Source organism: Callorhinus ursinus, unplaced genomic scaffold (assembly GCF_003265705.2).
Source record: "Callorhinus ursinus isolate GAN/ISIS: 27379988/994484 unplaced genomic scaffold, GSC_fseal_2.0 scaffold13, whole genome shotgun sequence".
In the NCBI taxonomy this organism is placed as follows: Eukaryota; Metazoa; Chordata; class Mammalia; order Carnivora; family Otariidae; genus Callorhinus; species Callorhinus ursinus.
Window position 1 is genome coordinate 46111342 of NW_027397075.1, and position 23899 is coordinate 46135240.

At 41.8% G+C, this 23899-nt stretch overlaps 1 protein-coding gene across 1 annotated transcript in view; it reads left to right on the forward strand.

Annotated features, from left to right (window-relative positions):
• Window positions 1-23899, forward strand: part of LOC112828773 (uncharacterized) — a 193714-nt gene that overhangs the window by 120908 nt on the left and 48907 nt on the right. Inside the window, exon 6 of the mRNA XM_073900272.1 lies at window positions 14689-14930. Within this exon, the coding sequence (XP_073756373.1) occupies window positions 14770-14930 (161 nt within the window). The 5' untranslated portion in view covers window positions 14689-14769. The remainder of the gene's footprint in view (window positions 1-14688; window positions 14931-23899) is intronic.

Sequence of the window (23899 nt, forward strand, 5' to 3'; positions counted from 1 at the left end):
TGATATCGACTGGCCTAGTTGTTATGTTTAGTTGATTATTTAGTTGGCTATTTATTCCGTGGAGGTTACTCTCTGATGGGCATTAACATACTATAAAAAGATTTTCATATTCCATGCCCTCTCCTAGAGATTCATTTTTCTCAATTTCCTTGTCTCTAATCTTCTCAACTTCTTCATTCTAGGTCCCTGTCTAGCCAAGCCATTCACCACTACTCATGAGCCTAGGTATATTCTGACCTCAGATGACTTTTCTTTACATATACAATTTATGATCACATATGCCAACTACAGCTTTGCCTATGGGAAGGATTTCTCCTTATTGCTGAAGGCCACCAGTTAATGGGACTGTATAGTTCATCAGGAGTACATTTGTAGCTTGCACGTACATATGGAGCCATCCATAAACCAAGTTTGGCTTTTTCTCACCTCCATCAGGTGGTCATAAGGTGCCTCCCATGTGGTCATCGATGTGAGCTGAAGGCAAATGCAACAGTAGTGGATGACATGGGTTTCTAGGCCATCTGCTTTTACAGTTTATACCGTCGGACTCTGCTCATATCTGATGCTGCGTGTCCTACTCCATCTTACAATCGATGGCTTTTGTGCCTGATCAAACTTTTATGACTTGGGGGTCTAATAAAACCCTCATGATGGGTAGCTCTGGCTGCATGGCCACATGATGACTTACGGTCAATGCTCCGTCTCTCCCAGGGTCCAATAGCATGCAAGGAACTGTTTTTTGAATGGTGTTTAGTTCTTTGGTATAGATGGCATACCCTTGCTTCAGAAACGTAGGGTTCTACATCCTGATTCTTCTTCTAGGGTTTGCCATATACTCTGCACAACATCTGTTGATACCATAAGATCCAACAGGTTATGTATCCATAAGAAGTGGCAGGCTTCTTGTACATCAGTCTGAACCTGCTGCAGGTCCTTTCCTTCTCTGTGCCCCACTCAAAGCTGTGTGATTTATGCTGTGGCTTTCTAATTTCTACATCAGCAAGTTTAAACCACCCTGTTTGCTACATTTTAGATGACCCACCTGCCTCAAATTATTACTGATCAACACCCCTAGTCTCTCATCGGCTGGCCATCTAACACTACTCTCTCCCCTTAGCTGAAGGCCTTTGCTCATTGTGTTTCTCTTGTCAGACTTACCCTTTCTTTAGCTTTATCCAATTTCTCACCTTTCTACATAAAACCCTACCTTCACTATGAAGACTTCTTGACTTTTTCTGGCAAGTCATGTCTCTCCTCTCAGCAATCCTAGGGTATCTAGAGGCACATCAATGCAAGTTGACACTAACGTATCTATTATTGCATAATGTTTGCCCCGTGCTTCATGTTCATTAACTGTTTTTACCCTAAAATTAAGAGCTCTTAGGTAAGGGGTCCAAATCTTCTTACGTTTTTGGTAGGCATGAAACTAGTACTCTTGGTGAATACTAGCTGATGGAGCTATTCTCTCCTTATCCCTCGGCCAAAACCATCTAGGCTAGTAGCACCACCTGATATATACCCTGAGGGCTGAGGATACACTAGAGTCCACATTTACCTTCTCTATACCAAATCCAGAAAGATTTTATGCATTGACAAACTTGTCAACATTTATGTAAGCTCATGAATTGTTAGTTGTCCCATCAAATAGTTTCAATTTGCAAATTTTGCCTTCTTGCTTGGCACAGTAGTCTGATCATGCCACCAATGTGCTTCACTTAAGAAGCCTGTTAGATCCTGTCTGGTTCTCAGTCTCTTCATCTCATGTCAAGTGTCCTAGACACCATTTACTAGGCACATCCCTCTCCCAAACTCTAGGTCAAACCTTAAGTTTACCCACAAAAGATTAAAGGAACTACAGCAGTTGTTGTGATTCAAATGCCCCAGACTTTGGGCTTGAAAGCTAAATAGTTGACCTTGGCCTTATTTCAGAAATGTTTGGGTCTGAGAGCAGGATCTTCTTGTGCTCCCTATCTCAGAAATGCAACCAATACTCCCAAGATCTGTCTTATTGAGTGAGGGTTTACATCACCTTGCACACTTCCCGGATTCTCCCTGCCTCTCTGGGCCTCCAGGTGTTGACCTCAACTGGATTTACCCAGTAAAGTAACCCTTTTTAAGTCATATGAAGTCTCTTGACACCGATTTTTGCCTAATTTTCACCTACTACCTGTTGGATTCAATTTCTTTCAAGCCTGTTGTAGAATCTGGCCTTTTGCCTACTCTAATGTTGAAGTGGGGTTTGTCCTGAACTTCATCCTTTTCAGGTTGCCCTGGCTTTTATATAATTGAACCATATCCTAGGACATGATAAGAGCAAGTGTGATCAAACTCAGATGGTTTTAACAAGAGGTGCATTGGCAACTTGACAACTAAGACCAGACCTGAAGAGAGAGGACAAGCAGGGAGACTTGAAGCCTGTGCCTGGACCCTGGGAGAGCAGCACAGTGAACAGGCAGTGTGACAGGCAAGAGGGCAAACCAGGAGCAGTTCAAATGGGGACTAAACTCAAACCAGGTGTCAGGGCATGGTGTCAAGTGGTGGAGGCAGAAGTACAGGTGGAGGCAGAAAATTCCTAAAACTACATTAATGCTGATGTTACGGCGAGTGCTAGGTGAGTGTAGGGTTGAGTCAGAACTCAGAGAGAAAATGGAGGCATGAACCCAGTTACGTAGTCCAGGCCAGTATTGTAGAGAGTGCCTTAGAGAGCACTCAGGTTCCCAGGACTCTTGCCAAGACTTCAGATACTGTATCCCCACTGTCTGAGAGGCTGAGATGCTTTCTTTTCTGGTAAGGCAGTTAGGATAGACTGTGGAAAGAAACAACCCCAAACTCTCCGTGGTTAAAATAACAAAGGTTGATTTCCTGCTTACCTTATCATCAAGAGAGGGTGGCTTAGGGCAGCTCTGCTCTGTGCTCTGTCAAGTGAAAGACATCACTTCAGATCCCAGGCTGACGGGGTACCATCCGTCCTGGAGGAAGGATGATGAGCCTCATTTGGAGGCTCAGGTTTGTCTCTGAGTTTGTCACTGTCAAGTCTAGAGAATTGAATATAAGCAATCAAATGTTTTGGACTCTTATGATCACATTTCATTGGCCTGAATGACTCACATGGGCATACTTCAAAGGGTAGGACTCTGTAATCTTCCTATACCTGGAAGTAGAGGAGAATGGGGTGTTGGAACACTAGCAATGCCTATCGAATTGAGTCAGAATCAACTTATAAATTGGACTTTGCTATGGCTGTGAATTGTATATATATGCTTGGTGGAAGGCTGGGGGACACTTCATTGTTGTCTTATACTGGGAAGAGCAGAATAGAGGGGAAGAACAGGTTAGCTGTATAAAATCCACAGAGTTTAAAATCCTCTATAAAGTAAAATATATTCTGAAATATAGGCACAGTTTGTAGTCTGGAACCATGATTCATCTTTGGATGAGCGAGCTCTACTTCTGGGCGTGTATCTTCTCATCCATTGCTCTTAGTGGATAAGGACAATATAAACTAAACCCAGCCATCAAAATTGGCTATTATTCTCCAGAGGAGGAGATGTTTCTACAATGAACTGTCCATGCTCTATCTCTACTTGTTCTCATTATGTAAATCATATCATATGCAAGCTAGGTGGCCCTGCCTAGGGTGGTGGCCCATGGCAGAGATAAGCCCCATAACTGGTCTGGGAACTGAGCCATCTTCTTTGGTTTTATTAGCACCATGCGTTGACTGACCGACACACTCTTTGTATCCTGAGAACTTACTGAAATCATTTCAGCTTTCAAAAAAAGGAATACAACTAATTGGACGTCATTCAACTAATTTAAAAAAAAATCTTTAAAAAGTATATACATACACAGACTCGTGCACACAGAGACACATACACAAATTTGCTACCTTTCAGAACAAGGAAGTTGTCCTTCACAGTTTAAGAACCACTTTGTAAAACCTCTATACTACCAGAGAGTAACAAGAGTCATTTCAATTGTAAAATCCATTGTGGAAATATCTCTGCCATAGACCCCTCAGCTCTGTTTGTAGGCAGAGCTTCACGTGTCAGGACTAACAGTGTGGAAGGGTTCCAAAGAGGAGTCTAGGGATGGGGGATCACAACTGCAGAAGATTCAAGTTGGATCTGACGTGAGCATCTTTGTGAGAAGCACACACCAGCACACTCTAGCAGATCCATCCCAGGACAATGCTTCCAAAGCCTTCATCACCTTCCAGCCTGGAAACCACCCTGACCGCAATTCTTGCTAGACACAGCCATGCAAGGAAGGAAGATTCTTAGAAATTGCTTGTGGATGTTCATACTGTGTTTATTTGACTGAGAAATAGTCTCTTCTTAACGACCAGCAGTTGTGGGCTTTTCGTGGCTCCAGGTGAAGAGGTGACTTCCGTCTTTGATTCAGTGTTCATAATTGGGCTGTCTGTTAGCAGAAGTGGTAAGAAAACAATGCTAATGAGGTCAAGGGTTCAGTGCCCACGTGGGTCAGTTAGCTTTCCTTTGTTCTTTGGCCAAAAGTCTGCACAGGCTTACCTCGTTTTATTGCTTCACTTCATCACACCTCGCAGATATTGTGGGGTTTCTTTGGGGTTTTTGTTTTTGTTTTACAAATTGAAGGTTCAAGACTTCAGTGGAGGAAGTGACTGCAGACGTGGTGGAAATAGCAAGAGAACTAGAATTGGAAGTGGAGCCTGAAGTTGGGACTGAATTGCTACAATCTCATGATCAAACTTGAACAGATGAGTAGTTGCTTCTTATGCAGGAGCAAAGAAAGCAGTTTCTCGAGTTGGAACCTACTCCTGGTAAAGATTCTGTGAAGATTGTTGAAATGACAGCAAAGGATTTAGACTATCATATAAACTTAGTTGATAAAGCAGCAGCAGAAGGGTTGGAGAGGACTGACTCCAATTTTGAAAGATGTTCTACTGTGAGTAAAATGCTATCAGAAAGCATTATATGCGGCAGAGAAATCATTCGTGAGAAGAAGAGTCAATGCATGAAGCAAACTTCATTGTTGTCTTATTTTAAGAAATTGCCACAGCTGCCCCAGCCTTCAGCAGCCACCACCCTGACCGGTCAGCAGCCATCGACCTCAAGGCAAGACCATCCACCTGCAAAAAGATTATGACTTTCTGAAAGCTCGGATGATGGTTACCTTTTTTAGCAATACAGTACATTTTAATTAAGGTACACACAGTTTTTTAGACATGATGCTATTGTATACTTACCAGACTACAAGATAGTGTAAATCAAAAAAGTCATTTGACTCACTTTACTGTGTTATTCGCTTTATTGAGATGGTGTAGAACCAACTCCGCAATATCTCTGAGGTTTGCCCATAACCTCTGTGTTCGGCGACTATGAAGACAATAGCGATTGGGAGAGAGTAAGGGAAGGTATATCAGTCTTTAATCTTAGACCTCCTGCAATGAAGAACAACTCCAAGTTCATATCGTTTTGCAGCAAAATCACCTTCAGGGTTGGAGGACTGCCCGTTAAGAAGCAGTAAGGAAAATGAAAGGTATAGTTCCCCGGTGGTGTTACAGAGTCTGAAGCTACAGGATCAGTGCTTACAGCTAGAGCATCAGCTTGGTCATTTATGTCAAGGAAATGAAAGCAGCAGTGGACATATTATTTACAGCCAATTTTCCATTTATTAGCCAAAGTTTAAAAAATTTCTAGACATTTGTGTATGGAGTTAAAGCAGATTGGTATGAGTTTCATGTCTTCTTTTTTTTTTTTCTCAGTCACTATCATTTGGAGATTCAAATGAATGATGACATGCTCATAGATAGCTGGAAAGAGAAGGCCTGAATATTCCCACAAGTAGGGTTCAGCCCTGGAGTGACTTAGATCTGGCTTCATAATCACAATTCATGGTTCCCCCTGCTATGCACAGTTTTCTCAGAATTACTCTATCTTCTGTAATGTTATGTGGCAACATAAATCAGAGTAGACACTAACCAAGAATGGTGGAAAAACCATGGGCTTCTAAGTTGATCTTATGACTCCTTAGCTGTGTGTGTGTGTGTGTGTGTGTGCACCTGCATCTTTGGGAAAGCTAATTAATTGCTTTGAGCCTCAGTTTCCTTGCTTGTAAAATGGGGATATTAACATTTATCTCATAGGGCTGTTGGAAGAATTATATGATAGAATATAGAATGAAGAAGTCTAGCTAGTCCACTGTGGTAACTGGCAAATTGCAAGTGTTTTCCTTAATGACAAGAGTTCTTATTATCAACATTGCATATATTTATTTTAATTGTTTGGCAAATTTCCCCCACTTTATTTCAAAACCAAATATGTAGAGCATCCATTACTAATACCTCCTTAGCAAATGCTGCTGATTGCCTTCCCATGTCCTTCAGGCCACCTGCATTCACCATCAGCTATGATACACAGTCGACATCTTCCCACCTCAGGGATCTGGGTCTTTCCTCTTCTTTGCCTGAGGGCTTTCAAAGGCACTTATAAAACCTAGAAGCCTAAGAGTTTGTGTTCCTAGGGGCAACCTTAATCTCAACCAAATGAAAGATACCTGCCGTTAGAGTGATTCTGAGACATATTCCATATGGCTTCTCAGAAGATGCTCAGCAGGACTGACCTGAAGCTGTCCACAGTGCAAACCCTCTCATTAATGCCCTTTTTTGGTTTTTACTTTTCTCCTTTCTCTGTCTCACTGTTCCCATTTCTTCACTTGTGATTCCTGGATTCACGTTGCAAATAAATTCCTAACCCCCAGTTGCCTCTCTCAGGGTTTTCTTTTTTTGGAGAACCCAAACTAGAACACATACCTCATGAGGTTTTTATTTTTATTTTTAAATTTATACACAGTACACTTCATTTTTTGGTGTGCGGTTCTATGAGTTTTAACAATGTATATGTTTGTGTATGTACCACCACACTTAGGGTACAGAACAGTGTCCTCACCCTAAAAATTCCCTCCTACTGCCCCTTTAAAGTGAAACCATCCCCCACCTCAACCTGGCAACAATCCCATATAGGTTTCCTTTCTTAGAATGTCATGCTGAGGGGCTACCTTTTACAACTGGCTTCTTTCCTCAACATAACGCCTTTGGGATTCTTCCATGGTGCATGTGTCTCATTAGGTTATTCCTTTTCGTGGCTTAGTAGTATTCCATTGTACGGATGTATGACAGCTTGTCACTTCATTTGTTGAAGTACATTTGGATTGTTTCCAGTTTTCTAAGATTATGAATAATGCTGCTCTAAATATTCACATGGGTTTTCATTTCTCTAGGGTAAATACCTAGGAGTGGATTTGTTGAGTCACATGGTAAACGTATGTTTCACTTTATAAGAAACTGCCAAGTTTTTCCAGAATGGCTGTACAATCTTGCACTCCCACCAGCAATCTCTGAGAGTTCTACTTACTCCACATTTTTGCTAGCACTTGGGATAGTCATTATTTTTTATTATTTTAGCCATTCGCGTAGAGATGTAGTAGAATTTCTTTGTGCTTTTAATTTGCATTTCCTTAATGGCTAATGATGTTGAACACTTTTTTTCATGTGCTTATTTGCCATAGTATTTCTTCTTTGGTGAAATGTCTGTTTAAATCTTTCCTTACTTTTTTGGGTGATTTACTTTCTTACTGTTGAGTTTTGAGAGCTCTTTATATATTCTGGGTACAAGTTCTTTATCACATATGTGGTTTATAGATATTTTCTCCCAGTCTGCACCTTGCTTTTTCATTATCTTAATCACAGGGTTTTGATAAGGACTGAATTTATACATGTAGTTCTTTGAAGGTGAAATAAACGTGCTACATACATGTCAATTTGGACATGTAATATAGAGAAGTTGGACTTGGCATTCAGACACACTGGGGTTTGAATTCTGGGTAAGTTGCCCCCTAACTGCTTTGCCATGAACCGTCCTATGAGTTTCCTCATCCGTAAATGAAATAATAGTCAGGAGCTTAGCCCCAGGCCAGAACATTGTGAACATCCGGTAACTGTAAAGATTCTATTCATAACATGACATTCTTTTTCTTTTTTTAGCCTTTGCATAAGCTTTTTTTTTTTTCTAGCTAAGATGACTCCTATTCCAGGGGCTTTGCTTGACACACCCAGTGGGGGCCAGACACACCTTCCTGGTGCTCCCACCACCCTTTAACCACCTTCCGCCTCTGTGTTTTAAACACAATGAGATGTGAGCTACGCGAGGGCCAGGCTAATGTCTTCCTCCTCAAAAAAATAATTCCAGGTCGTGTTTGATGAATGAATGAATAAATGAACAAATTCATCTTATCCTTTGTCTGGGAGTTCCCAGTAGACATTCCTCAGAGTATTGCCAAATTCAGTTCCTTTAAGACAGCCTTAAACACCCCACATGGATGTCTGTGACTTATACCAGGACGCTGCGCGCGCTCCGCCAAACACTGTATCTTTACAAGTTGGATGCCGGATGGAGAAACTTGAATGCTCTGCATCTATTTACTTTTACCACATGCCATAAAAATTAAAAATACATTGTGCCACAAGTGCAGTATTTAGTGTTTCACTTTAATTACATTCAAGTGTGTTGCTAAATAGTCTTGAGAAAACCTTAATGACCAGCTGTTCTACCCTTTTCCCATATGTCAGAAATGGTTTCTGAAATCACATTCTGGGACAGTAAGGTTGTATAATTAGACAGTGTATAGTTAACACTTCTAGATTTTCCCCTTAAACTGTGGACCCTTTATGCTAACATATTGCATGATTCTGCTGGTTTGGCGCAATGCAGTTAAATGACGTGCCAAACAGCGATGGAGATCTGCAAACTCCATCAGAATTGTTATCATTGCATCATTATTTCTTCATATCTTTTTCATCGTCGGGATGGCATGCTTTTGTGTGTGTGTGTGTGTGTTATGCAATATTCAGCATGTTTGGCTGACGAGTAAACTTAGTAAAGAGGGCTGTAAATTTTTAATATTCCCTTCATAATGCCATTTATCTTACTAGAATTAGATGTAAGAGTGGCTTTTGCATCCTTTCGAACAAAGAGCTATCGCTCAAACACATAGCAACCGTTTAAGGAAACAAAACAAAACTAAAATTCCTCCAGGTCGTAAGAGAAGCCAATATTTTTCTGTTGCTTCTGGTGAGGAAATGGGGATCTTATGTACCCCTAAACTGGATTTGAGAGATAGAAGAGGTTGAATGAAAACAACTGGTTATTGTGAAAATAAGTCATTACTTACTTGCAGTTGCTTGACTCTCAGCTTAATGAGTTGTTTTGAAATCATAGTAATATTTTATTTGATTAAATTTGGCTAATTCTTTGATTTTTTGGGTTTAGACAGGAGACTGAAATAGAAATGCAAAGTAAGGAAGTGGAAAAATTCTATCAACTAATAATATTCTTTGGCTCCCCTTCTTCTCCCCTAAAGAAAATGCCCTTGATATTTTCCCAAATCACAAGTCAGAAGTAACTCTGATTTCTGATTGAGAATTGCCCAGATAAATACATTAAGACCAAGTCCCAGCTGAAGCTTCCTGGAGTCCTTAAGCGTCACATTCATTTTTTTTAAAAAGGCTAAGAGAGATCTTTGCTGTTCTAAGACCAATTTCCAACATTTTTTTTTCCTTCTAAGCCTGAATTTCCAAAGACTTATTTAGATGTAAGCACTGACAGCCGTAATCATGTTTTAAATCTTGCTTTGTATCCTTAGTTATAATGTTGTTCAATTAATATTCAGAATAATGGAAGTGATGTGCCGTTTTGAAAACGACTTGAATACAATCCAATGCTTTGGGAAACTGACTCTCAAGAGGATTAATCAGCATTTAAAACTTGCATTAATAAAAATCTGATCTTCCCCCATGCGGCACACATAATACTTTTCGTTTTTAAACATTTAGTTTAATAATGCAGCATCCTTTGTCCTGATTTTTAAAGGGATTTTAAAATTGAGCTCCTTCAGATCCATTCTGCCTTGACCCTTGTACATAATTGGACACTTGCAATTTAAAAATATAAGGATGCTCTTTTGCATGGTGCCCTAAACTGGATTTCCATTATTGAAGAGAAGGGCAATAGTGGACGACAACTTTGTACTTAACATTTCAGTTTTTTCCCTCTCTTTTAGCCAAAGAGTTTTCAATCTTTCTTTAAATCTCAATTATCCAAACCCAGTCCTCAAGAGAAAAAGAGCTAAAAACTATCTTTAAATAATGAAAAATTAGCACTCGTAATAGGATCTTTTGCTGGAAATGGTATATGTCAAACAATATTGATAATTAGTGGTCTCTTTTTGTTTTTAAATAAGCATAAATAACACTGAGTTATTTACATGTAAACAAGGATTTGGATTCTAAATTTAAAATAAAATGACATGATGGAGAGTGAACTGGGACACAGTGGACTAAGGGCTCTGTTTGGCTTCTAGCTAAATGGGAATGAAATCAATTTTAGAAACAGGGAAGAAAGATGATTGTGAAAACAGAATAGGGGAAAAAAAAAACAACAACTGCTGTTTCATCCTCGTCGGGTAATTGGTTGCTTTATGACCAGAAATCAAGTCAAGTGAGCGCGTGCTTCTGTAGTTTTTCTCTCTCTCCTTAGACCAGCGGCTTGCTCTCTGGCCCAGGGCCAGCTGCTTTTCCTCTGCTGAGACCCTGTCTGACACGGCTGACCAGAGGGAGAGAGAAAGGTCTTTGTGGTGCTAAAGGTGGCCTGGAAGGATTTTATTCTTCCCCTTGCATGATTTTAGAAAAATCTCGGAGCTTCTCTGATGAAGCAGTAGACAACGCAGAGCAAATTCTTATCACTGCTGGGCCTTATTAGGTTTTTATAGCAGGCACAGCAAATGGTCAATAAATGCTTATTGAAAGCATCTCTTTAAAAGCCCTAATTAAGTGCCTGCCGGCCTGCCGTGGGTGGACCAGTTTCCGCTCTGGGGAGTTTTGCTCACCTGGCCACCTTTCCAACAGAGGGGGCACTGCTTTTCCTTGTAGCGGCAGCCTCCTTTGGTCTTCTTGAAGTCCTGTAACTGCTCTGAGATGGGGAGTGGGGGTCACGCAAAGAAGGCGGCTAGGTTGTAGGGAAGGCCAGGGTCTCTGACCATCTCCCGCCCCAAGGAGCACGTACAGTGGGTGGGGAAACGCCTGCGAGGTAGGGACCGCTAGTCAAGAGAACAAAAGCATGTATTTAAGATACAACTGGACCGAGAAGCGTCTGCACCATAGATACACCTAAGGGCATATTCCATTAATGAGGATGTTACAAACATGAAGCTCAAAAAACGGTGAAGTTCGATGGGACCGTTGGTGGCCACTGCATTTTACCCACAGACCCAGTACCTTTGCGCAGGTGATTGCGAGCTGGTTTGAATGAAGAGAGCATGAGGGCCCCAGCACTGTCTTTTGAAAAGGAAAGTGCCTGTGTTTCAAAGTCTCTTTCTCAGACTATCGAAAGGATTTTTGTTTGTTGGTTTGTTTGTTTTTCTGGCTCTGTAGTATTTTTTTCTCCACCTGTGGCTGTTGGGGGGGGGTAGGTGACAAAGTTGGGCCCTAGGCCCCAGGGGGTACCCTGCCCCCTTCTAGAAGGAATGGAACAAAGAAAGTCTGCTCCCTGGAGACACTTTCTCAGGATCCTGGCATTTGGGGAATTTGTTTAGCTTCGGGGGTGGGGGGGTGGGAGCAGTGGTCAGATTTTACTACCCCTGTTTTGTGGTCAGATTTTGAACATTTTAACAAGCTCAAGGCTGGCTCTGCTCTTGGCTCAGGATAATCTTTCTAAAATTCAGACAAGATTAGGTTATTTCCTTGCTTTAAAATGTAAACGACTTCCCTTAGCCTATTAAAAGAAAGCTCAAACGAACCATGAGAGACTATGGACTCTGAGAAACAAACTGAGGGTTCCAGAGGGGAAAAGGGTGGGGGGATGGGTTAGCCTGGTGATGGGTATTAAGGAGCGCACGTACCGCATGGAGCACTGGGTGTTATATGAAAACAATGAATCATGGAACACTACATCAAAAACTAATGATGTAATGTATGGTGATTAACATAACATAATAAAATAAAATTTAAAAAAAAGAAAAGCTCAAAGGTTTAGCATTACCACCCTCGCCTTCACTGTCTGACCCCAGACCTCCCCTCAGGCTGTTATCTTTTCTTTTTCTTCCCCTATCCCCAGACATCTTGCCTTCAGGTCAGAGTAGCCTAGACATCACTCCTTAAACATGAGCGCTTTTCCTGACTCAGTGCCCTTGCTCAAATAATACCCCCTCCTTTGCATTTTGCCTGGAGAGCTCCTACTTATCCTTCAGTGCCCAGCTCAAATGCTGCCTCCTCCCTATGACTCTTCCTGCCCCCCCCCCCCGCCCCGTGCTCTCTGGGCTTCTGCCTCCTTCACCCTAACCCCGCTCAAAGAGAATTAGTCGCTCCTGTGGCAGTGTTCCCCTGATTAGAGCATTTATCGCTTAGGCTATGAATACTTTTTGTTATTGTTTCTCCCACAACACTGTGTATTATGCAAGAGTTGGAATACTGGTTCCAAAGTTGTTATTTCCTAAATGTTTGTTGAAGTCAATTTGCCCTTCAATAAGCACGAAGTGTATTTCAAAATCTTAGAACTAAAAGAATATCAAATAGTTTATAGTTAAAAGTTGATTTGTTTTCCTGAAGTCTACCAAATATAATAATTATAAATTAAGAGCTGAGACCAACCTTAGAATTTAAAAACTGTCTTTCGAAAGCTCTATATTTCTTTTCTATGCCAGATCCTAAGATGCAGTGATACATCTAATAATCATAAAAATATCTATTTTTTTTCTGGTCTCAGACAAACTTAGAATGTAGGTAGATTAATTTCTTGGTGTAGACTGTATTTCTAGTCAAACTCCCTCTCTCCAACAAGAAGGGTGTTTGAATATGGATCTCGGCAAAGTATTTGATCAGATTCAAAGTAAGAATTGTATGGCTTGCAAGGCAGTGTGAAACTGCATTGAAGGAAGTTTTCCACAGTCTGATGTGGATGGGAGAAGCAGTATTCTTCTGTTCATATTTGTGGTGGGGTAGGTCCCACACCCACCAAAGGCAAGTAGATCTCAAGCCTAGTTGCCTGTAAGAATCATCTAGAACAGGACGTGGAAAACTACAGCCCACAGGCTAAATCCAGCACGCTGCCTGTTTTTGCAACAGTGAAGTGCTATGGGAACACAGCCACACCCTCTCATTCTTGTGTTGTCTGTGGCTACTTTCACGGTACCAAGGCAGTGGTGAATAGTTGCAACAAAAGTTGTATCACCTACAAAACTGAACATGTTTACTGTGTGGCTCTTTACAAAAAGATGTTTGCTCACCCCTTGACCTACAAGTTTGATCTGTGTTTTGTTTTTTAAATAACATAGATGGCTGAGCCCTGCTATAAGTGGATTAGTAATTGAAGGGATGGATATATTCTGGTCATTTGTATTTTTAGGATGCTCCATCCACGTGTGATTCTGATTACAGACTCCTCTAATTTTTATTTCTCAAGAAGTTATCATAAATCATGCCAAGCAAATTCTCACAACACAAGGAATATCTCTCTAAGGCGAGCTCCGTATTTTATCTATCTTTGCATCCATAATACCCAACATGGCTCCCACCATAATTAGATTCTGATAAGGCTTTTGATAAGTGAATGAGTGAAGGGCAAGGGGAGAAGTCTTAGATTGCAGATGCTACTAGAACCCACTAAAAATCAGAATCAATTGCAAGTACCCTCTCAGGCCCTGGATATGTGCCCTATTCCTTTCTAGTGAGATTTCTTTCTTTCTTCCAACTCCAAGCTAATCTAGAAAGACATAAATGCTCCTGATTCTCTGTGGATCTGAAATCTAAAAAAAAGTCCAAGAGTATCAAATGATGCATGCCTTGGTCTGCATAAACATGGTCATCTTCTCATTGCTTGGGACATTCAGGGAGGGAAAAAATCGACTCGTCATGAGAAATGGTGCAGATGGTATATTTGGCATCACCAGCCTGCGAAGATCAGAGATGCATTTATTTACATGACTTCGTTTGCATTGTGACCATTTATCTGGGCCCTTGCTCACATTTAACCTTTTGAAGGATCGGGAAGGAGGGAGCCATTCTGCCCTTGGGATCAGATGCAGGGAGCCCCTTATACGGATGATGTTTGCATTTCCTCCTACCTGCAAAATACTCATTTCTTACAGCATCGGAAAACATTTGGTTATGTTATCTCGTGGGTCCAGGAGGAGTGTGGAGTGTGCCAAATTTAAGAGCCATTGCCAAATGCCACGGTTTGCATTATGTAGACAGCACGCCAGTGGAACTGGCACTAACTAGTTGTAGATTCAAGCCCTGGCCTCAGAGGCAAAGGACCCCTGTTAGTCCTTTCCAACTGGGATCATGCCCTTTGCCTTTGGTTATGAGATATCTTTGTGTCTGTGCACAAAGCGTGGCCTGTGGGCACAGCTGACTGACCATTGTGACTGACCTCTTCCAGGCTGGGACAGTGAGCCCCCAGAGTGGTGCCCCAAAGGCCTCAGACCCCATGGGTGACTTGGAGATGCTGAAAAGCAGTATGGTGCCTTAGAAAGGGCCTTGGAGAACTTGGTGCTACACCTGGGCATACCACCTGCTGGGACGAGTCACTGGAGCGCTCATCTGTAAAATGGGGACAGGTTGCTGTCTTGATCTTTGGTTTCCTCATCTTTCAACAGGGATCATCAGAGTTGTTAACGATAGCCCAGCTCATCCATACAAGTCACAGGGCTCCGCAACTGGCACCAAGTAAACTCTCAATGAAAGTTTTTATTATTACTATTATTATTATTATCGTTATTATCAACATAAGCAGCTTGCCTCCCATCGTGGGTATGAAGATGGAACAGCTGCTGATGTGCTCTGTGAATGTGCAGAGCTCGGCAGGTGTGAGGAACGATTGCTTCAGAGGGAAGGAAGGGTAAGTGCTTCTAAAGCCTATCTGTCAAAGCACATTTCAACATGACTCCTTGGCCGAGTGTCCTGAATTTTTTTTAAGTTTTTTTTTTAAGATTTTATTTATTTATTTGAGAGAGAAGAGAGAGCACGAGCGGGGGGGATCAGCAGAGGGAGAGGGAGAAGCTGACTCCCCACTGAGCAGGGAGCCCAGTGTGGGGCTCGATCCGAGGACCCTGGCATCATGACCTGAACCGAAGGCAGACGCTTAACCCACTGAGCCACCCAGGCGCCCTGTAAGTTTTTATTTTAATTCCAGTTAGTTAACATACAGTGTTCTATTTCTTAGTTTCAGGTGTACAGCATAGTGATTCAACACTTCCGTACATCATCAGGTGCTCCTCACAAGTGTTCTCCTTGATCCCCATCCCCTATTTCACCCATCTCCCCATCTACCTCCCCTCTGGTAACCGTTAGTTTGTTCTCTATAGTTAAGATTCTCTTTCTTGATTTGTCTCTCTCACTCTCTCTCTTTTTTCCCTTTGCTCATTTATTTTGTCTCTCAAATTCCACATGTGAGTGAAATCATATGGTATTTGTCTTTCTCTGATGGACTTATTTTGCTTAGCATAATACTCTCTAGCTCCATCCATGTCATTGCAAACGGCCCAGTATTTTTGAAGTAAGAAGCTACTTTTTATTTTTGTAAACTCTTGAGAGACTCTGTCCATGGGTAAGCAGTTGTTCTGATGGGCTGTGGTTGAGTGAAGAGGTAGCTGATGTGCTGTGGGAATGTTCCTGAGCAGAACCAGGGTGGGGCCCGCTGCCTGAGCTGCACTTCCGCTGCGTGTGAGGCGGTCACAAGGGGAACGCAAGAGGACTTGTACCAGAGAAGGCAAGCACGTGAGCCATCGACCTGGAGGAGCGTCAGGACAGAGAAACCATTCCCCGGTTTGCTTAAATTCGTGTTACTTCATGTTGCCTATGAGCCTCGTGGTTCCATTCAGTAGGCATCTCCTGCTCTGTTACCGCTCCTAGACCCCATACAAAAGGGGCTGTGCTTTGAGGAAGCACTGAGTAAAGTTATCTCTCTCCTGGTGGAAACATGAAAAGATGGAAGGAATCAAGGCTGCCCTTGAAAATGATGTGAAGATGTGGATATATGAGAGTCCATTATTTTTTATAAGCACATTACAACATTGTTTCATGAGGAAAGATTATTGCACTGTGTTGTCTACCAGGCTTTCATGAGGAGTCTTAAATGCAACTAGAAGAAATCCCAGAGGCTCACAATGACAGCCACTGGTCATGACAGTGGTGTCTCCGAAACTTGGGCTCCACATGCCTCACGGGTGGGATGCTCCCAGGTGCCCTGCAAGGCCTTGTTGGCACTGCTCTGAAACACTCACCTGGGTCAAGCAATTCAGTAGGTCAGGCCAGTCAACACACATATCTCATCTGCCTACAGAAATTCTAGGCAGATAATAGGTACTCAATAAAAACTTAAGACTAATATAATAGTAACAGTAATAATAAGATATAATATTTGTTAAAGACTTACTAGATGCCAGGCCCTTTCATCGTACCTTACATGTGTTGATTAATATTAGCCTCAAATAGTTGAATGAGATAGCATTATTATTATTACTGTGTTTAGTTAGAGGTGGAGAAATATAGCCTTTGAGAACCTAAGTAACTTGGTCAAGAGCATAGTCAGAAGTGGTAGGGCTGGGATTCCACCGAGGCAGACAGACTCTGAGCCCATAAACCGTATGCCGGTGGCCCTACAGACTTGATTTAAAAGTAACATGCAGCGGGGGTGGAGCAAGATGGTGGAGGAGTAGGAGACCTGGATTTAGTCTGGTCTCAGGAATTCAGCTGAATGGGGATCAAACCATTCTGAACACCTATGAACTCAACAGGAGATCGAAGAAGAGAGTAGCAACAACTCTCTAAACAGAGAAGTGACCACTTATTGGAAGGTAGGACGTATGGAGAAGTGAATCCCAGGAGATATTCGGGAGGATAGATGGTGGGGGAGGGGCCTCCGTCGGCCGCTTCTGGCAAGTGCTAGAGCTGCGGAGCACAAAATCGGAACTTTTAGAAGTCGGCTCCACTGAGGGACGTCGCTCCAGTGGCTAAGCGGGGGGTGGAACCCTTGCGGGACAGTGTGGTCTCTGACCCTCGGGGTCACAGAAAGACCGGGGGTGCCTGAGTGCAGCAGAGCTCCCAGGTATCGGAGCGGGGAAGCTGGCTGCAGAGACGGAGCCGAGGCGCAGGCTCTCAGCTCGGGGTTGCCATAAACTGTGATCCGCGGCCCAGTCGGGCCACTGCTCCTCCAGCGGGGACCCAACAAGTGGCAGAGCCGGGGAGACTCCCCTCCCTCCCCCGGGAGGAGCGGCGCGGGAGCTCACCGCAGGGATCTGCTGGGTTTGGAGACTCCACACGGGGTCGGGTGCCAGAGATAGAAACGCTCGGTCACAGGCCGGTGAGCACGGAGTGCGGCCAGAGACCAGGGAGACGGGAGTGACTGCTTTTCTCTGCGCACTGAGGAGCGGGGCCCCAAGTTCTCAGCTCCTCCGGGTGGAGATTGGGAGGCCACCATTTTCACCCTGGTCCTCCAAAGCTGTAGCGAGAGGTTGCAGGGAACAAAAGCTCCTGAGAGCAAACCCGAGCAGCTTGCTTAGCCCGGACCGACAAGGGCGGGGCAATTCCGCCTCCGGCAAAGACATTTGGGAACCACGGCGACAGGCCCCTCCCCCAGAAGATCAGCACGAACAGCCAGCAAGCCAAGACCAAGTTTACTGATCAAGGAGAACGGGAGAACTCCAGCGCTAGGGGAATACTGCACATAGAATTCATGGCTTTTTTTACAATGATTCGTTAGTTTTTCAAAGTTAATTTTTTTAACTTTTTTTTTAATTTTTCTTTTTCCCTTTTTCAACCAACATCTTATCAATCCCTTTTTTTAAAAAACTTTTTTTATTTTTCATTTTTAGAGTCATATTTTATCCCTTCATAGTAGTTACCCTTATTTTTGGCATATATATATAAATTGTTCTCTCTTTAAAATTTTAAGATACAGTTTCTTCTAACAGATCAAAATATACCCTAAATCACTAGTGTATGGCTTTGTTCTAGTCTCCTGCCTGATCACATTCTCTTTTTTCTTTTTTTTTTTTAAATCTTCTTCTTTCTTTTTTCAAACAACTTCTTATCTTATCAATTCCTTTTATAAAATCTTTTATACTTTTCATCTTAACAGTCATCTTCCATCCCTTCATTGTATCAACCCTTATTTTGTACATAAGTCTTTCTTCCTTTAAAATTTTAGGAGGCACTTTTTTCTAACAGACCAAAATATGCCCAAAATCTAGTGTGTGGCACTGATCTATGCACTAGCCTGATCATATTTGATCATATTCTGGTTTTTTTGTATTGTTCTGTTTTTGTTTTTATCTTTTTTTTTTCCTTCTCTTTCTTTTTTCTTTCTTTCCCTTTCTTTTCCCCTGGTTTCAGGTCTTTTCTGATTTGTAAAGAGTATATTTGCTGGGGACGTTGTTAACCTGTTAGCATTTTGTTCTCTCATTCATCTATTCTCCTCTGGACAAAATGACAGGATGAAAAAAATCACCTCAGCAAAAAGAAGGTACTACTAAGAGGTAGTACCATCTGCCAGGGACCTACTCAATACGGACATTAGTACGATGTCAGACCTAGAGTTCAGAATCATGACTTTAAAGATACTAGCCGGGCTTGAAAAAAGCGTGGAAATTATTAGAGAAACCCTTTCTGGAGAAATAAAAGAACAAAAATCTAACCAAGTCGAAATCAAAAAGGCTATTGATGAGGTGCAGTCAAAAATGGGGGCACTAACTGCTAGGATAAATGAGGCAGAAGAGAGAATCAGCGATATAGAAGACCAAATGATGGAAAATAAAAAGGCTGAGAAAAAGAGAGAGAAACAACTACAGGATCACGAGGGCAGAATTCGAGAGATAAGTGATACGATAAGACGAAACAACATTAGAATAATTGGGATCCCAGAAGAAGAAGAAAGAGAGAGAGAGGGGCAGAAGGTATATTGGAGCAAATAATAGCAGAGAACTTCCCTAATGTGAGGAAGGAAACAGGCATCAAAATCCAGGAGGCACAGAGAACCCCTCTCAAAATCAATAAAAATAGGTCAACACCCCGCCATCTAATAGTAAAACTTACGAGTCTCAGAGACAAAGAGAAAATCCTGAAAGCAGCTCGGGAGAAGAGATATGTAACCTACAATGGTAGAAACATTAGATTGGCAACAGACCTATCCACAGAGACCTGGCAGGCCAGAAAGGACTGGCATGATATCTTCAGAGCACTAAATGAGAAAAATATGCAGCCAAGAATACTATATCCAGCTAGGCTGTCATTGAAAATAGAAGGAGAGATAAAAAGCTTCCAGGACAAACAAAAACTAAAGGAATTTGCAAACACGAAACCAGCCCTACAAGAAATATTGAAAGGGGTCCTCTAAGCAAAGAGCGAGCCTAAAAGCAGCATAGATCACAAAGGAACGCAGACAATATACAGTAACAGTCACCTACAGGCAATACAATGGCACTAAATTCATACCTTTCAATAGTTACTCTGAATGTAAACGGGCTAAATGCCCCAATCAAAAGACACAGGCTATCAGATTGGATTAAAAATCAAGACCCATCAATATGCTGTCTGCAGGAGACTCATTTTAGACCCAAAGACACCCCCAGATTGAAAGTGAGGGGGTGGAAAACAATTCACCGTGCTAATGGACACCAAAAGAAAACTGGGGTGGCAATCTTTATATCAGACAAATTAGATTTTAAAACAAAGACTGTAATAAGAGATGAAGAAGGACACTGTATTCTACTTAAAGGGTGTATCCAACAAGAAGATCTAACAATTGTAAATATCTATGCCCCTAACATGGGAGCAGCCAATTTTATAAGGCAATTAATAACAAAAGCAAAGAAACACATTGACAACAATACAATAATAGTGGGGGACTTTAACACCCACCTGACTGAAATGGACAAATCATCTAAGCAAAAGATCATCAAGGAAATAAAGACTTTACATGACACACTGGACCAAATGGACTTCAAAGACATATTCAGAACATTCCATCCCAAAGCAATGGAGTACACATTCTTCTCTAGTGCCCATGGAACATTCTCCAGAATTGATCACATCCTAGGTCTCAAATCAGGTCTCAACCGGTACCAAAAGATTGGGATTATTCCCTGCATATTTTGAGACCACAATGCTTTGAAACTAGAACTCAATCACAAGAGGAAAGTTGGAAAGAACTCAAATACATGGTGGCTAAAGAGCATCCTACTAAAGAATGAATGGGTCAACCAGGAAATTAAAGAAGAATTAAAAAATTCATGGAAACCAATGAAAATGAAAACACAACTGTTCAAAATCTTTGGGATACAGCAAAGGCAGTCCTGAGAAGAAAGTATATAGCAATACAAGCCTTTCTCAAGAAACAAGAAAGGTCTCAAATACACAACCTAACCCTACACCTAAGGGAGCTGGAGAAAGAACAGCAAATAAAGCCTAAACCCAGCAGGAGAAGAGAAATAATAAAGATCAGAGCAGAAAGAACAGTAGAACAGATCAACGAAACTAGGAGTTGGTTCTCTGAAAGAATTAACAAGATTGATAAACCCTTGGCCAGACTTATCAAAAAGGAAAGAGAAATGACCCAAATCAACAAAATCATGAATGAAAGAGGAGAGATCACAACCAACACCAAAGACATACAAACAATTATAAGAACATATTATGAGCAACTCTATGCCAGCAAATTAGATAACCTGGAAGAAATGGGTGCATTCCTAGAGATGTATCAACTACCAAAATTGAACCAGGAAGAAATAGAAAACCTGAACAGACCTTTAACCACTAAGGAAATGGAAGCAGTCATCAAAAACCTCCCAACAAACAAAAGCCCAGGGCCAGATGGCTTCCCAGGGGAATTCTACCAGACATTTAAAGAATTAATACCTATTCTCCTGAAACTGTTCCAAAAATTAGAAAGGGAAGGAAAACTACCAAACTCGTTTTATGAGGCCACCATTACCTTGATCCCCAAACCAGACAAAGACCCCATCAAAAAGGAGAATTACAGACCAATATCCTTGATGAACATGGATGCAAAAATTCTCACCAAAATACTAGCCAATAGGATCCAACAGTACATTAAAAGGATTATTCACCATGACCAAGGGGGATTTATCCCTGGGCTGCGAGGTTGGTTCGACATCCGTAAATTAATCCATGTGATACAATACATTAACAAAAGAAAGAACAAGAATCATATGATCCTCTCAATAGATGCAGAAAAAGCATTTGACAAAGTACAGCATCTTTCTTGATCAAAACTCTTCAGAGTATAGGGAGAGGGTACATACCTCAATATCATAAAAGCCATCTATGAAAAACCTACAGCGAATATCATTCTCAATGGGGAAAAGCTGAGAGCTTTCCCCCTACAGTCAGGAACGCGGCAGGGATGTACACTATCACCACTGCTATTCAACATAGTATCAGAAGTCCTAGCCACAGCAATCAGACAACAAAAAGAAATCAAAGGCATCCAAATCGGCAAAGAGGAAGTCAAACTCTCACTCTTTGCAGATGATATGGTACTGTAGGTGGAAAACCCAAAAGACTCCACCCCAAAACTGCTAGAACTCATACAGGAATTCAGTAAAGTAGCAGGATATAAAAATCAATGCACAGAAATCAGTGGCATTCCTATACACCAACCACAAGACAGAAGAGAGACAAATCGAGGAGTCGATCCCATTTACAATTGCACCCAAAACCATAAGATACCTAGGAATAAATCTAACCAAAGAGGCAAAGGATCTGTACTCAGAAAACTATAAAATACTCATGAAAGAAATTGAGGAAGACACAAAGAAATGGAAAAACGTTCCATGCTCATGGATTGGGAGAACAAACATTGTGAAGATGTCAATGCTACCTAGAGCAATCTACACATTCAATGCAATCCCCATCAAAATACCATCCACTTTTTTCAAAGAAATGGAACAAATAATCCTAAAATTTGTGTGGAACCAGAAGAGACCCCGAATAGCCAGAGGAATGTTGAAAAAGAAAAGCAAAGCTGGCAGCATCACAATTCCGGACTTCCAGCTCTATTACAAAGCTGTCCTGAAGACAGTATGGTACTGGCACAAAAACAGACACATAGATCAATGGAACAGAATAGAGAGCCCAGAAATGGACCCACAACTCTATGGTCAACTAATCTTTGACAAAGCAGGAAGGAATGTTCAATGGAAAAAAGACAGTCTCTTCAACAAATGGTGTTGGGAAAATTGGACAGTCACATGCAGAAGAATGAAACTGGACCATTTCCTTACACCACACACAAAAATAGACTCCAAATGGTTGAAAGACCTAAATGTGAGACAGGAGTCCATCCAAATCCTAAAGGAGAACACAGGCAGCAACCTCTTCGACCTCAGCCACAGCAACTTCTTCCTAGAAACATCGCCAAAGGCAAGGGAAGCCAGGGCAAAAATGAACTATTGGGATTTCATCAAGATAAAAAGCTTTTGCACAGCAAAAGAAACAGTCCACAAAACCAAAAGACAACCGACAGAATGGGAGAAAATATTTGCAAATGACATATCAGATAAAGGGCTAGTATCCAAAATCTATAAAGAACTTATCAAACTCAACACCCAAAGAACAAATAATCCAATCAAGAAATGGGCAGAAGACATGAACAGACATTTTTCCAAAGAAGACATCCAAATGGCCAACAGACACATGAAAAAGTGCTCAACATCGCTCGGCATCAGGGAAATCCAAATCAAAACCTCAATGAGATACCACCTCACACCAGTCAGAATGGCTAAAATTAACAAGTCAGGAAACGACAGATGTTGACGGGGATGCGGAGAAAGGGGAACCCTCCTACACTGTTGGTGGGAACGCAAGCTGGTATAGCCACTCTGGAAAACAGTATGGAGGTTCCTCAAACAGTTGAAAATAGAGCTACCATACGATCCAGCAATTGCACTACTGGGTATTTACCACAAAGATACAAATGTAGGGATCCGAAGGGGTACGTGCACCCCGATGTTTATAGCAGCAATGTCCACGATAGCCAAACTGTGGAAAGAGCCAAGATGTCCATCGACAGATGAATGGATAAAGAAGAAGTGGTATATATACACAATGGAATATTATACAGCCATAAAAAGGAATGAGATCTTGCCATTTGCAACAACGTGGATGGAACTGGAGGGTGTTATGCGGAGTGAAATAAGTCATTCAGAGAAAGACATGTATCATATGACCTCACTGATATGAGGGATTCTTAATCTCAGGAAACAAACTGAGTGTTGTTGGAGTGGTGGGGGGTGGGAGGGATGGGGTGGCTGGGTGATAGACATTGGGGAGGGTATATGCTATGGTGAGCGCTGTGAATTGTGCAAGACTGTTGAATCACAGATCTGTACTTCTGAAACAAATAATGGAACATATGTTAAGAAAGAAGAAAAAGAAGATAGCAGGAGGGGAAGAATGAAGGGGAATAAGTCGGAGGGGGAGACGAACCATGAGAGACGATGGACTCTGAAAAACAAACTGAGGGTTCTAGAGGGGAGGAGGGTGGGGGATGGGTTAGCTTGGTGATGGGTATTAAAGAGGGCACATTCTGCGTGGAGCACTGGGTGTTATGCACAAACAATGAATCATGGAACAGTACATCAAAAACTAATGATGTAATGTATGGTGATTAACATAATAAAAAAATAATAAAAATAAATTAACATGCAGCTTTATTCTTTTTTTAAAGATTTTATTTATTTATTTATTTGAGAAAAAGTGTACAAGTGGGGGGGCAGGGTGGAATTGGGACAAGCAGACACCCCACTGAGTGAGGAGTCTGACTTGGGCCTCGATCGCAGAACCCTGAGG